A 13,305-nucleotide genomic window follows, 5' to 3' on the forward strand; every position below is an offset into this window, starting at 1 on the left:
TGCTGTGTTACTAGGTTAATTTTTATATTTGAGAATATGTCTGTTATCTGTTATCTAGTAAGCCGTTATATTTGAACCAGAATGTTAGTTTATGAATTAAATTAAAATGGAATTAAAAATTAAAAAAATGAAGGGTGGTGATTGGTTGAGAGCAAAGGATATGCATTGGTTGGGTGTTGTTTGGATATGGATCTTGTCTTATCCTTTAAATGTATATCTAAATCTGTGGGCCAAACATAAGAGGTTTCAAGAAGCTTTCTTAATTTACTATGAAAGGGACAACATTTGCACCCAAAAAAAATATTAAATACTTTCATGTATATCTTTCTTAATAATATTATTTGTTCACTATTCCAATTTTGTCCTCGAGTCAATGACGATATAATTGTTCTTTATGAGGATTTTTAAGGAAATTTGACATTTTTTAGTGGTCCAGATTCACTCTCCAACCGACCCAAGTTGGTCGTGAGGGTGACATCCCAACCCAATCTAACTCTGTGTTTTCGATTTAGGTTGAGTTGAATTGCTAGGAAAATCAAAGATATGTAACATACGACCGACTCCAACTTATTCAATTATGATATTTATACTATTTTTATTTAAAAGTAAAAGACGCCCATTGCTCGATGATAAGGAAAACTAATATGAACGCACTATTTTAAGTGTTTGTGATAGGACAGATGTGACTTTACTTGTTGGTTTAGATAGTAAAGATCGTAAAAATCTCATTATTTTTTAATTTAAAAAAAAAAAAACAGGTTTCCTTCCTAATATGAGTATAATCCAAGGTTTGATCTCCTATAAGAAGTTAAATCAATGATTTAGCTCTTAAACTTTTAAAATTTACTAAAATAATTAATACTATTTTTAAAATATATTTTTTATATAAATTGTTATAGTAAATATTAAATATAAAATTTTAGAAATTTATAATTATTATTTTGTTAATAATTTGGGGTATTAAGGAGAGAGAGAAGGGAAGAGAGAGAAACCTTAATGGAGACAGGATGTCGAATCAGTGGTCACTGACACCCAAAAATGCACAAAGCAAGAAAACAAAGAAGAAAAAAAACAATCAATCATTGAATAAAAAGCTGGAGAATGTGATGCAATCTTGACCGTTCATTTTCCTTTTGAGAAACAAAACCCACAGTGATTTGAAATTTGTGTCAGCCAACCACAAGGATCTATGCACATCCAATTCCACCCTCTCTTCTTTTGGAACCTTTTCCTTTCCTCTCTCATCACAATCAAAATACAAACCCTCAAATCACAGCCCTCCATTCTCAAATCAACGGCCTCAGTCATGCTTGTCCTCTTTTGGGAAATTTCCATTAATGGTCGGTTTGAGGTATAGTGGAATTCGATTTGATTGGACTCGTAATTGGAAATTTTCCATTATCAAAATCGAACCATTTATGGCAATAATTTATCATTTAATAAAAATGTATCGACTCGATTTGGTTCAACTCATAAACCGTATACTTACAGTTGGTGGGTTAACAATGATTCAAAACGAATGAATACACAGACATCCCATTTGTATTACAATTTTGACTGCACGGTTAATTTAAAATATAAACATTATGCATTATTTATAAATATTTAAAAATTGGGCGAGAGATTATGATAAGTGGTACAAGTTATACATTAATGTTGACTTTATTAAGTTATTGTTAAAATTAAATATAAGCATATCATATATTTAAACATATCTTTTTTTCTTATTTTATTTTTAATATATTCAAAGGCCAGTTGTTGCATTGGGATTGTGAGTAATTTTAAAATAAAATATAAAATTAAGTATTCATTTAATTAATTTAAAGGCTAATTATCTGGTGTTATTAAATATTAAAATTATTACTGAATATTATTAACGAGGGTGGATAATAGAGATATAATAATAATAATAATAATAAATTAATTAGTTGGAGGTTACTAGAAAATCCGCCGCTTAGTGGGATGCCATATATTGCAGCTGCTTAGACGCGACGAATCTGAGCCGTTGGATCTGTTGGAGGAGTTGAATATTCAACCGCCAAGACCAATCAAACGTGCCACGTAAGACGGTGGGCCATGTTGAAGAAAAACATTTTTTTGGCGCTGTCAACGGTGTTGGCGGAGGATTTAAGATCAGCCTATGAGAGATCGCGGTCCTGGAGTAGTGGCTTGAGCGAATAAAAACTGGCCACGTAGACATATGAAAAAATACGTGGAAAATATAATGGAGTAATTAAATTGAGTGATTATAATTCTTGTTGGGGTAGATGTCTGTCAGCTGGATTGGTCACCGACCAATGAAGTTGTGGAGTAATTGCGGCTAGGTGCGGGTGAAGGTGAGGGGACCGAGGTAGGAAACGTCGGAAGTTGCCTGATTAGGAAAATTTACTGTTTTTTTTTTTAAATAAAAATGAAAAATTGAGATATTCTATTTTTTTTTTAATTTTTTTTAAATATTTTCGAATAAACTCCAGTGACGTTACTTTAATCTTATCTTAAATGTTTCGGATCGAAAAAAATTTAAATACTAAAATAATTTTTATACAAAGTTAAAACAAATAAAAAAAAATCAAAAAAATCAAAGCTATGGAACGTATAGATCTGAGCACGGTGCCGTGTTTGGATTCATTACAATTAATAATATTAAAAAAAAAATAGTGTATTTTTTAGGTATTTATTATTAATTTGAACATATTCTTTAAATTTAATGCCCAAAAGGTTGAAATGGGTTTCAAACTATTCCTAAAATTGGTTTAGATTTCAGAGTTTAAAGATTTGCTCTTACTTTATCGGGACCTGTTTCTCTCAGCTACTTCCTTTTCTGTTCTCTCCGATCAACTCAGCCATAGCCATAGAAGAAACTTGAACAAGAACAGCCCACAAATTCAGAAAAGAAAAAGAAAAAAATCTCCTTTTTAATCTCTTTTCTAGAGATTTTCTTCACTGGGTTTTGTTTTTTGTGTTCAAAAAGGTGTGGGTTTGTTTTAATCTCGATAAAAATACTGTTTTTTGTTCTTATTTTTTCCAGTTCGATCTGTTTTGCTCTGTTTTACTCTGTTTTTTTAAGATCGATCCAGAGGAATTACAGAGACGATGTTGAATCTTAACGATTTGATTATCAACTGCGACGAAACTTCGACGAATCGGACTGTAATGGAAGATTCTGAGACGTCGAATTCTTCTGTCGTGAATGCCGACGAGGTCTGCAACAGTAAAGATGAAGATTCCTCTGTTTTAATCTTCAATATTCTGAAAAGGGAAAATTCCGGCGGTGGTGCGTCGCCGGAATTAGTGACTCAGGCGCTCTTTCCGGTGGCTGGAGGGTGGGGAGAAACTGGGTCTCCGGTTCCGAAGTCCCATTGGTTGAACCTGTCGTCGACTGGTGATTTCGGCCGCGAAGGCGTCGGTGGAGGAACTGCAGAGCTGAAAATTGTGCAGCAGAAACAGCAGCAGGTGAGGAAGAGCCGCCGTGGGCCGCGGTCCCGGAGTTCGCAGTACCGGGGAGTTACCTTTTACCGGCGGACAGGAAGATGGGAATCTCATATTTGGTAATAACAAAATCTCAAATCTTGGTCTTTTTTTTTTTTAAATTATTTTTATAATTAATTTATTTATTTTTAATTCGTGGTTTCCAATTTGAGAATTTTGTATTTATTTATTTATTTTATTTTTTTCCTCAGGGATTGTGGGAAACAAGTTTATTTAGGTAAGAAAAAACCAGAAAAAGTCCAATTTCTGTAAATAATTAATTTTTTTTCTTTAGTTCTTTGTTTGACAATCAGTTTGGGTTTGAATTTTCCCAGGTGGGTTCGACACTGCCCATGCTGCAGCAAGGTTTGTTTTGTTTTGTTTTTGTTTTTGTTTTTTTTGAAGTATATATTATATATTTTTATAACGAGAATTTATGGGTTTTGTTACGAGCAGGGCATATGATCGAGCAGCAATAAAGTTTAGGGGAGTGAATGCAGATATAAACTTCAACATAAGCGACTACGATGAAGATATGAAACAAGTGAGTGATTTATGAGCCAATCCAAAATAACACGAGAAATAATTTATTTATTTATTTATTTATTTTGAAATTGAAGAATGACAAAATTTTACTTTGCAGCTGAAGAATCTAAGCAAAGAAGAATTTGTGCATGTTCTTCGTCGACAAAGCACTGGATTTTCTCGTGGAGGATCGAAGCTGAGAGGATTATCTCTTCAAAAATATGGAAGATGGGAAACTCAAACGAGTCCAATTATGGCGAAGAAGTAAGCTTAAAAAACGCTCGAAAAACAGAAAAAATTCAAAAGAAAGAACTAAACGAACGTTTTTTTTTTTTTGTTACTACAGTGAAATCGAGCAAAGGTCGACAATGGTAGATGCAAACAATGGAGGTAAAAAAAAAAATTAAGAAACTAAAAGATTTTCTTCTTCCTTTTTTATTTATTTATTTATTAAATAAATTTGCTTTTAATTCAGGCAATGGGCATAATCTTGATCTGAGCATTGGAGGAATTTTCAACTACCATTTAAGAAATTCTTCCCAAAACATCAACATTCAAACACCAAAGGTACCTATATATATATATATATATAGTAATTTTTTCACGTCGTGGGTATCTATCTCTTCGGAGCAAAACAAAATACATGTTAAAAAAATCTCGAACGAAGCTCGTTCAAGAATGTTTGTATGAACAGTGATTAATCGTACTATAAATTTCGACGAATGTATATATATTTATGGATAAGAAAGAATAAAGTTCGAAGATATTATGGCAATATGTATGGATTGATGTCGTTTTCTTATCTTTTGTGTGTGTGGGCAGAAAGAAAACAATGGTGGTGGTGGATATGGTGTGGGTGGACAACAACCTCATATTCCTTCTTCTATGTGGTCTGGTTTTTGCTCTGGTTTTTTAGCAGATAATCAGGTAATTTTTCTCCTCCCATTCTTTTGGAGCTCGGTACCTAGTTTTTGTCTTTTGTCTATACAAATATACCCTTTTAGATTTTACGTTAGAACGCCGAGGAATGTATCTATCTATTTGTTTTGTTTGTTTACTCATAGGTAGGTATCGACATAAACAAGCGTTTAATACTACACATAGTAAATTTGAGTTCGGTTTGGAAATGGATTTGATTTAGATATAGAACAGAGGTCAAAATGAAATTATTTGGTTATGAAAATGTTAAAAATTTAGGGTTTTTGGTTCGAATTAATTTTGATTCTTTTGATATTTGTTTCAGACGAATAAAAATCAAACCAGATGACCTTGTTTGGTACGGGTGTCGTCGACCTTGTTTTAAGTAAACAATACCCCCACTTGAACGAAATGAGAGAGAGGCTAAAAAGATTGTTTATTTCTTATTTTTCGTGGTAGGAAAGAAGAGAGAAGAGAAGCTACCCGTCAAAGACCCTTACGAGCTCGGGATGGCCAATGGCAATGCCGATATCGATGCCGATGTCGGTTCAAGAAAATGGGAGTAATGGAATAAGAGCAAGAGAAGAAGCTCATGTTTCCAAGAGTGCAGCATCATCAGGATTCTCTTCCTCTTCTAATTTTGGTTCACTTTATCCCCAAAATACCCCTCCCCTCCACAATGCTCTCTGCCTTCCAACACCTTCCCCCAACATTTCTTGACAGTTATTTTGTGTTTTTTTTTTTTTTTTTTTTTTTTTTTTTTTTTTTTTTTTTTTTTTTTTTTTTTTTTTTTTTTTTTTTTTTTTTTTTGTGGCAATGAGAGAAATTTATACTTTATTATGCCCAATTGAACCTTAATTAGTGTTAATTAATTAAGTATTTTCCATTTTTTTTTTCTAAGGGAAAAATTTGGAGTATTCCTATGTATATATTAAGAAGAACATGTGTATGGCCCTTCCATTATTGGAGGCTCTTTTTATTTATTTATTTTTATTATTTATGTAATAATATTATTCGATGTAGTGTGCGCGGTTGACTCTTTTAGAACTGTAATAAGTCAAACAGAATTTGAAATTTGTGGATTCCATGTGATTATGATTGATTGTGTTCATAATCAATTGTGGCCCTTGTATTACATTATCCTTTTTTGTAATTCGATTAAGCTCGAAAGGGTACTTGACCCAATTTTCATTGATCATTACGTGAAATTAATAACACGTTTTTTGTGAACTAGAAGGAAAAAAAAAACAATGAAGGATTTATACTTATAATTTGAAGAGAACTGCTTCTTTCCCTGACATTTCGTGTTGCTTCGCAAAATAATGTAAAATGATCTGATCGAAAGCAAACCCTGTTTGGTTTGGTTCAACTAATGTGTACCGGGACGACTAGTTGAATAGTGGTTGCTAAGGTAAGGAGTGGTCTAGACCAATGATCTAGCTTATTATTATCGTTGTGCAAAGTAAAATAAGCAATAAAGGGCCGGTAAATCTTTTTTTATATACAATAATTAGTTTTGTTAATGAAATGGTAAAAATAAATTGGGCCCTAAAGCCCAATAAATGTTGCCAAACGGCCCAATAAAATTTGTTTGGCCCAGCCCAGAATTTGGAGCGTAAACACTTTGTATGGAGGAGATTTTCTGACAAATGTTACTTCTTTCCCTCTCGTCTTCTCTGAAACACAAATCAAAGAGATGTGGCGCACCATTGACGCTCATCTGAGGTCCGTACGCCTCCTTCCGAGTCTCTCTGTTCAATCTTCTTCTTTTTCTTCTTCTTCTTCTTCTTCTTCTTCATCCACTTTTCTCTTCAACTCCGGCCGTTCCTTTTTTGCTCGCTCGAGTTCGAGCCTCCTCTCGCCGGTACCGAAGCCTCATTTGATTACTCTCTCCAAGCCTCTAGCCTCTCGTGTAGATGCTAATTGTTTGTCGAGTGTTTTATGTTTTGGCCTTGAAAGTCTACGCCTCGGAGGATCGAGTTGCGGTTCGGTGGTGTTGGCGAGGTGCATTACCACTTCGGTGAACACGTTGGAGTGGAATGAACCAGTATCGTGTTCGGAGGTTGGAGAGGGTGCTTTTCGGAGTGCTCGGGATGAAGTTAGCGACGGTGAAGTGGCGGAGGATTCTAGACCGTCTATTCCTGTCAGAGCTTTTTTCATCTCGACTAGGTTGCAATTTCTTTCACTCTTGTTCTTTTATTACCTGGAATCTTCTAATTATATTTTTGAGAGAGTGTGACTTGTGTAATTTGGCATCCAGGGATTTAACTTCGCGTTTGTTCTGACTTTATTGTCAAAATTTGCATGTACATTGTTCATTGTGTAGTTTTTGAAATCTGTTAAGTGTAAACTGAGATAATAGATAAAATCATGTATATTTAGAGTTTCCATGAAGTTTGAAGTTTCACATGATGGATTAAGGAGAATTGTAAACTTGTGTGTTTCTTATTCTAATTCCACATATTTTCTATGATTCAGTGTGGACTTGAGACGCTTGGTGGATCAGAATAAACACAACTTTATCCCACCATCTTCTCGGATGACAAATTATGTAGTTCTTAAGTTCGGGGATCTTTGTGATGTGAACGTAAGTTTGCTTTCTAGTGCACTGTTGGTCATGATTTGTTGGAGGGAATACACTTAGAAGAGAATTTTCTGTCTCAGAGTTATGGCGCCAGCATAAGTGGAAGTGACTGCTGTTTCATGGTAGTTTTTCAGTATGGCTCCATTGTGCTATTTAATGTTCGTGAATATGAGGTTGATGGGTATTTGAAAATTGTAGAGAAACATGCATCGGGATTGCTGCCTGAAATGAGAAAAGATGGTAAGAACTTCAAATGTATTTTTATACAAATTTGTTTGTTTGTTCGTTTGTTTTTTGTAACAGATTTCTTATACAAATTTGTTTCTACTGGAGTTATACCACTGTTATTGTTGGCACTTCTATTGATATAAGACACTATGTTTTCATTTATCAGAAAGGGAGTAAGAAAAAGAGGAGGAAATAAGCCATTCTCCCTTTCCTAGAACCATCTATAAGAAATGGCTCCTATCTAAGTTGATTAGAATGGTATTTATAAAAATAAAATGTTGGTTAGAATGGTATAGTAGTTTAAAAATATGAGTCACTTTGTCTAGATGCATAAGATTGTCTTGGATTATATCTACTTAAAACCATAACATGCCTTTTGATCTCCGTTGACAAAAAGTAGCCTTGACTGTTTCCTTTCATGAATTCTAACTTTGGGTTTTTAGTATGTTTTCCTGTTTTACTCTTCCAGTTCCTTCAAGTTTGTTGTCCTGCAAGTTTGATAGCGTATTACTTAAAAATTGTGACCTCTAGAGTTTTAAGAAAATAAATAAAACAATTTTTCAAAATAAAAAAAGAAAAGAGAAGGAAGGAAAGCAGGATGGCACGCACACAAGTTGGAGAAGATGACGTATAGTCAACGGTTAGTTTCTCATCCTGTATCCCTTTTTCTTTTTTAATGAATTTGAAGCTTCTTGGAGTCCATTCTTCGAGCCATTCTCATGAGTTTTATTATTTTGGCTTAAATTAGGTCATATCAAGGAATTGGAGAATTTCAAATTCTTGAAGACCCGAATCAAGCTCGGGCAGTCGATAAACAAGTAAGTAACCACATGGAGCAAGTTTTAAGAAGTATTTGTAGGAGTCGATTAGACCACTAAAAAAATGATTAGAAATCATGTTCAGAAGCCTATTTAAGCTAGTTTGCTAAGCCTAGAAAACTTAATAGTTTACGGTTTAGCACGGTACTTAGTTTTCAGCTTCTACAATGCATAATTGTGAACTCTGATATGATTAATATGTTTATAAGTTTTCCAACCTACCTTGGTTGATTTACTACCCCTTGTTTGAGCATGTTGAGCATGCTATATGTTTATATATGTTTATAAATATATGATTTAGGGTTTGGGAATCCCAAGAATCATAAAGGTATACTACTGAGGTAGCTACAGCTGTGCCTAGTGGAGAGCCATGACCTTATATTGTTCTAACCTAGGAAGGTGTGCAAATAGGCAGATAACTACTGGCTCGATACCAAATTGTTACGAGCCCAAGTCTGCGATCGAGTTATGAGTCTTTCGTAAGTGGAGGTAGACGGTGTTTGTGTGGGGGAAGAAGTAGAATTTTTCTTGACTTATTTTGAACAATTGTAAGACTCAAATAAAGGAAACCTTAATACGTCTGAGTTAAAGTACTCAAGACTAAATTGAAAAATTTTTAGGTACATCTTCATTGATGTTTATGCTATTTATACAAGTTGTAGAGTAACCATTACTACATCAATGAAACTATGACTCAATCATGGAGGATCATCCTCCTAAAACAAAGGAAATAACTAAAATTAGAAACGAAAGTGGAGTCCTTACCACCATTGCTACATCAATGGAGCCATGACTCAATCTGGGAGGATTATCTTCCTAAAACAAGGGAAATAACTAAAAATAGAAATGAAGGTGGAGGACTCCTTACAATACTTAAACTGAAAAAAAAAAAAAAAAATTTGCATACTGAAAATTTGGACCAACGGGTTTCATATGTGACTGCTTCTTTTTGCCATGAGTGTAACGTGTGTACATTTGTAGTGGCATTTGTAGTAGAAGTTTATAGAGTTGTATGCATAAGCCTTATTGTGCATGAATAGGTACTAGAGCCAAGTCGATGGCTTGGGATTATAGTCGAGCACATAGCCTAAGTATATGTTATAAAGCAAGTATGACGAGAGTCTACAAGTAGGTTGCTTATTGAGTATTTTTATACTCATTCCATGTTATTCTATTTTTTTTTTCAGATGGAGTGTAGACTACTGTTGATGGCAGGAGCGTGCGGAACCGTGCACCTGTAGGGGGTGCCCTTTAGATCGAGTCATCTTCCTTCTTATCATTTTATTATTATTTTTAAATGCTACTTCTCCAAACTTGGGTCTTTTTTTTTTTTTTTTAAACTCTTTTGACTTGACTTCATGGATATTACCTCTCTCACTTTACAAAAAGAAAATCTTAGCACCCATTTTACCTTTGAGTGTTTGTGGCAACCTGTGATTTGGGGCATCGAAACTCGGGTCGTTACAAAAATACTGTAGTAGAAGCGTATGGATTTCTGAATTTGAAGTTTTATGAGTTTGTAGAGTATGAGGTCAGGGAGATGCCTGCCTTAGATACGTGGATGGAAGGGGGATTGGACTACATAATGCTGCAGTACTTGAATATTGATGGCATACGTACCATAGGTAGTGTTCTTGGCCAGAGCATTGCTCTTGATTACTATGGGCGGCAGGTAGTTACTATATCTAACTAGACATTTTAATACTATTTTACATTGACGATATTTAACCTGATCGATCGTGCTCTTAACATTTGCTTCAAAGGTTGATGGGATGGTTGCTGAATTCACTGACATAAACCGTGAAATGGAAGCAACTGGGAAGTTTAAAATGAAGAGGAAGAAACTTTTCCAATTGGTGGGAAAGGCAAATTCAAATCTTGCTGATGTCATTCTCAAGCTTGGACTTTTTGAAAGGTAAGTCATTTCCTGCAGTAAATTATTAGTTTATATGTAGAATTTCATTATTTATCTGCACAAGAGACAATGTACTTTCAATGATCAACGAAGAAGAAAATGAGCTCTTCAAATGGTTATTGTATGTTGTTTGCTTGCTTGCTTGTTTTGGACTTGTAGTACTCTCCATTTATCTTACTGTAATAACTTTATTTTGGGCTTCCTCGTGGGTCATCGTCATTTTGCACTGGGAAAGTGATCATTATTTATATTCGCTAATAGTTATTCCCTCGGGCTGTTTCTTGTGGATCCAATACTATATTCACAGCAAATTTATGATCGGCGCACTTGTTAGTGAGTTCACTGATTCCTGTATAGAACCTAATTTTTCATTTTTTATACCTTTTTCAGATCAGACATTGCGTGGAAAAATGCAAAATATGCCCAAATATGGGAATATCTGAGAGATGAGTTTGAGCTAACCCAGAGATTCGCAAGTTTGGATTTCAAATTGAAGTTTGTGGAGGTAGCCATCATCTTCTTTAGATGAGAATTTGTTCTTCAGACAACATCTATAACTCCACCCACTGACTTCTTCATTACTCCTTTTTTGTTGTCAGCATAATATTCGCTTCCTACAGGAGATTCTGCAAAACAGGAAATCAGATTTTTTGGAATGGCTGATCATTGCATTGATCGGTGCAGAAATTTTACTTTCACTTTATGACATTATCCATAGATCAGCCGCTAATCTTTAGCACTGCTTGCTTGCTTGCTTGCATGCATGCATGCTGATCCTTGAAGTTGTTGGAGGTTGGTAGTTTTGGCTTTTAGCCTCTCGTATATTCGCCACTACTACTATTTGTACAATGTACATATAGCTATGTAAATTTGGAACACTCTGCCATACCGGACCTTGCTTTGTAAATTTTAAAGAGTTTTACCAATTACTTTTGTTTTAGAAATGGACCTTACCCTGTCGTCGTTTGACTGATTGGCAAAAGAAAGGCCCACTAATCAATTTTTGTTACTCTGGAAAGTTTCATCAAATTATATAAAATATTTAGAACTAAAATGGAAAGGAAATGTACCCAAGAAAATCAGTACTTAATTTTATTATAATTTTTTAATTAAAAATGTTCATTTCATATTGGTTAATTAGGGTTTAAGTTTTTTCTTAATTTTTTTTTTTTAAATATTTCATATAACTGATAAATATTTTAAAAAGTGATAAAGATGGTGATGTTTAGATAAATTAAGCATCATAAACTCAGTTTAGTATTTACTTTAATAGTATTAATTTTGTTAATAATTTTTTAATTTTCAACATTTTCGTCCATATACTTGTAAGAATTTTGTCGTTATCATAAATTTTTTTATTTAAAGTTAATTAGCTTACATCAATAAACTAATTAGGTATCTAATATATTTATGAGTAGAAATCTAAATTAAATAATAAAAATTCATATTTAGTTTTGAAAACATTTTCAAAGGAAAGAATTAAACTGTTACCTACTACATGAACTCTTACCAATTAAAAAAATATTGTTTATGACAATTAATTTATCATCATTTAAGTCAGACTTACAGAAAAAAACATAAATATTTATAATAATGAATAATATTAAAAAGAATATTCAAGTTATTAACGACGGATGAAACCAAGAAATAACCCTCGCATAAGAATAATAAATAATATTAAAGTTATTAATGACCAGATGAAACCAAGAAATAACCCCGGGTACGAAATTATAAAAGATCTCCTAATCAAACAATCCCATCGGAAATTATTGAAATTGACCATGATACCCTTTCCTAGTCTAGCTTTTAAAATCTCTCTCACCAACAGAAAGAAGTATCTTTTTTTAGTTCAGTAGAATCTATTTTTTAGTTCAAGATCTCTCCTACTAACTGACATGAAAGAATTAGTAAATCTGTTATGCAGAAAAAGAGGATGAGCTAGGGTTACGAACTTATAATCTATAATATGATGAACGAGTCAATTTTGTGATTATAAGTTCACACCCGAACATCTTAACATACCAGAACATTTTTAAATATTTGAGTAAAATTATATTTTTTTAAAGAAAAAAAACTCAAATATTTATTTTATATGCGGAATTGAAATAATAAAATGAAGAGAATAAAGTCATTAATTCGGGTATGTTTAGAAAAAAAAATGAAATTTGTATTCCAAAATTTCCAAAATTAGTTAAAAAAAAAAAAAGAAAAAAAAGAATAAGGAATAGACAAAAAGTTGTGTTATGAGTGTGTTCTTCTCCAACGTCCGATCTTCGTTTTCTTTTAAAAACATATATTCCGCCAATCCCCATTCTTCATTTTCCATTTTCAGATCTTCATTCGCCATTTTCTTCATTCTCTCTCTCCCTCTGCGCGCCAAATACAAATTCTCTCATCTTTCCTTCTTCCCTCTGGATTCCAGGTACTCTCTTTCCATTCCACACTTAGGGTTCCACCAATCCATTGTTGTTACTGTTTTTTTTACTCTTCTGCTTGATTCAAGATCTCCCTCACATGGCGGACCCTCCTACTAGTCCTGCCGGCGGCAGCCACGAGAGCGGCGGTGAGCAGAGCCCCCACACTGGCGGCGTTCGTGAGCAGGACCGTTACCTTCCGATCGCTAACATCAGTCGGATCATGAAGAAGGCCTTGCCTGCTAATGGCAAGATCGCCAAGGACGCTAAGGATACCGTCCAAGAATGCGTCTCCGAATTCATTAGCTTTATCACTAGCGAGTGCGTTTCTGATCTGTTTCGTTTTCTGGATCGTGGGTCTTCTTCTTTTTTTTTTTTTTTTTTTTTTTTTTTTTTTTTTTTTTTTTTTTTTTTTTTTTTTTTTTTTTTTTTTTT

At 33.8% G+C, this 13,305-nt stretch overlaps 3 protein-coding genes across 18 annotated transcripts in view; all 3 read left to right on the top strand.

Moving 5' to 3' along the window:
• The first annotated feature begins 2,688 nt into the window (after window positions 1-2,688).
• On the top strand, window positions 2,689-5,916 carry LOC111488018 (ethylene-responsive transcription factor RAP2-7-like). Of its 3 annotated transcripts, none has more exons than XM_023135609.1 (9): window positions 2,689-3,548; window positions 3,681-3,706; window positions 3,804-3,834; window positions 3,925-4,012; window positions 4,112-4,257; window positions 4,340-4,383; window positions 4,469-4,560; window positions 4,816-4,920; window positions 5,237-5,270. In XM_023135609.1, the coding sequence occupies exons 1-9, from the start codon at window positions 3,094-3,096 to the stop codon at window positions 5,258-5,260; spliced, it is 1,011 nt and encodes a 336-aa protein (XP_022991377.1). In that variant the 5' UTR covers window positions 2,689-3,093; the 3' UTR covers window positions 5,261-5,270. The 3 variants fall into 3 exon arrangements, with proteins under 3 accessions (XP_022991377.1, XP_022991369.1, XP_022991359.1); XM_023135601.1 differs by lacking the exon at window positions 5,237-5,270 and adding an exon at window positions 5,376-5,573 and having other exon boundaries at window positions 2,690-3,548; XM_023135591.1 differs by lacking the exon at window positions 5,237-5,270 and adding an exon at window positions 5,371-5,916 and having other exon boundaries at window positions 2,692-3,548.
• A 654-nt stretch (window positions 5,917-6,570) lies between these two features.
• Window positions 6,571-11,400, top strand: LOC111484891. The gene is made up of 7 exons (XM_023131536.1): window positions 6,571-7,080; window positions 7,390-7,498; window positions 7,576-7,735; window positions 10,065-10,213; window positions 10,305-10,456; window positions 10,847-10,961; window positions 11,056-11,400. The coding sequence occupies exons 1-7, from the start codon at window positions 6,608-6,610 to the stop codon at window positions 11,191-11,193; spliced, it is 1,296 nt and encodes a 431-aa protein (XP_022987304.1). The 5' UTR covers window positions 6,571-6,607; the 3' UTR covers window positions 11,194-11,400.
• A 1,342-nt stretch (window positions 11,401-12,742) lies between these two features.
• The window catches only part of LOC111483965 (nuclear transcription factor Y subunit B-1-like), a 4,663-nt gene continuing 4,100 nt past the window's right edge, over window positions 12,743-13,305 (top strand). For 9 of the 14 annotated variants that reach the window (XM_023130357.1, XM_023130414.1, XM_023130394.1 and 6 more), the window contains exons 1-2: window positions 12,745-12,878; window positions 12,960-13,191. In XM_023130357.1, the coding sequence (XP_022986125.1) occupies window positions 12,971-13,191 (221 nt within the window). In that variant the 5' untranslated portion in view covers window positions 12,745-12,878; window positions 12,960-12,970. Of the gene's footprint in view, window positions 12,879-12,959; window positions 13,192-13,305 lie in introns of all 14 variants that reach the window. The other 5 variants (XM_023130386.1, XM_023130442.1, XM_023130406.1 and 2 more) reach the window with 3 other exon arrangements.

Source organism: Cucurbita maxima, unplaced genomic scaffold (genome assembly GCF_002738345.1).
Source record: "Cucurbita maxima cultivar Rimu unplaced genomic scaffold, Cmax_1.0 Cma_Scf00001, whole genome shotgun sequence".
Classification (NCBI taxonomy): Eukaryota; Viridiplantae; Streptophyta; class Magnoliopsida; order Cucurbitales; family Cucurbitaceae; genus Cucurbita; species Cucurbita maxima.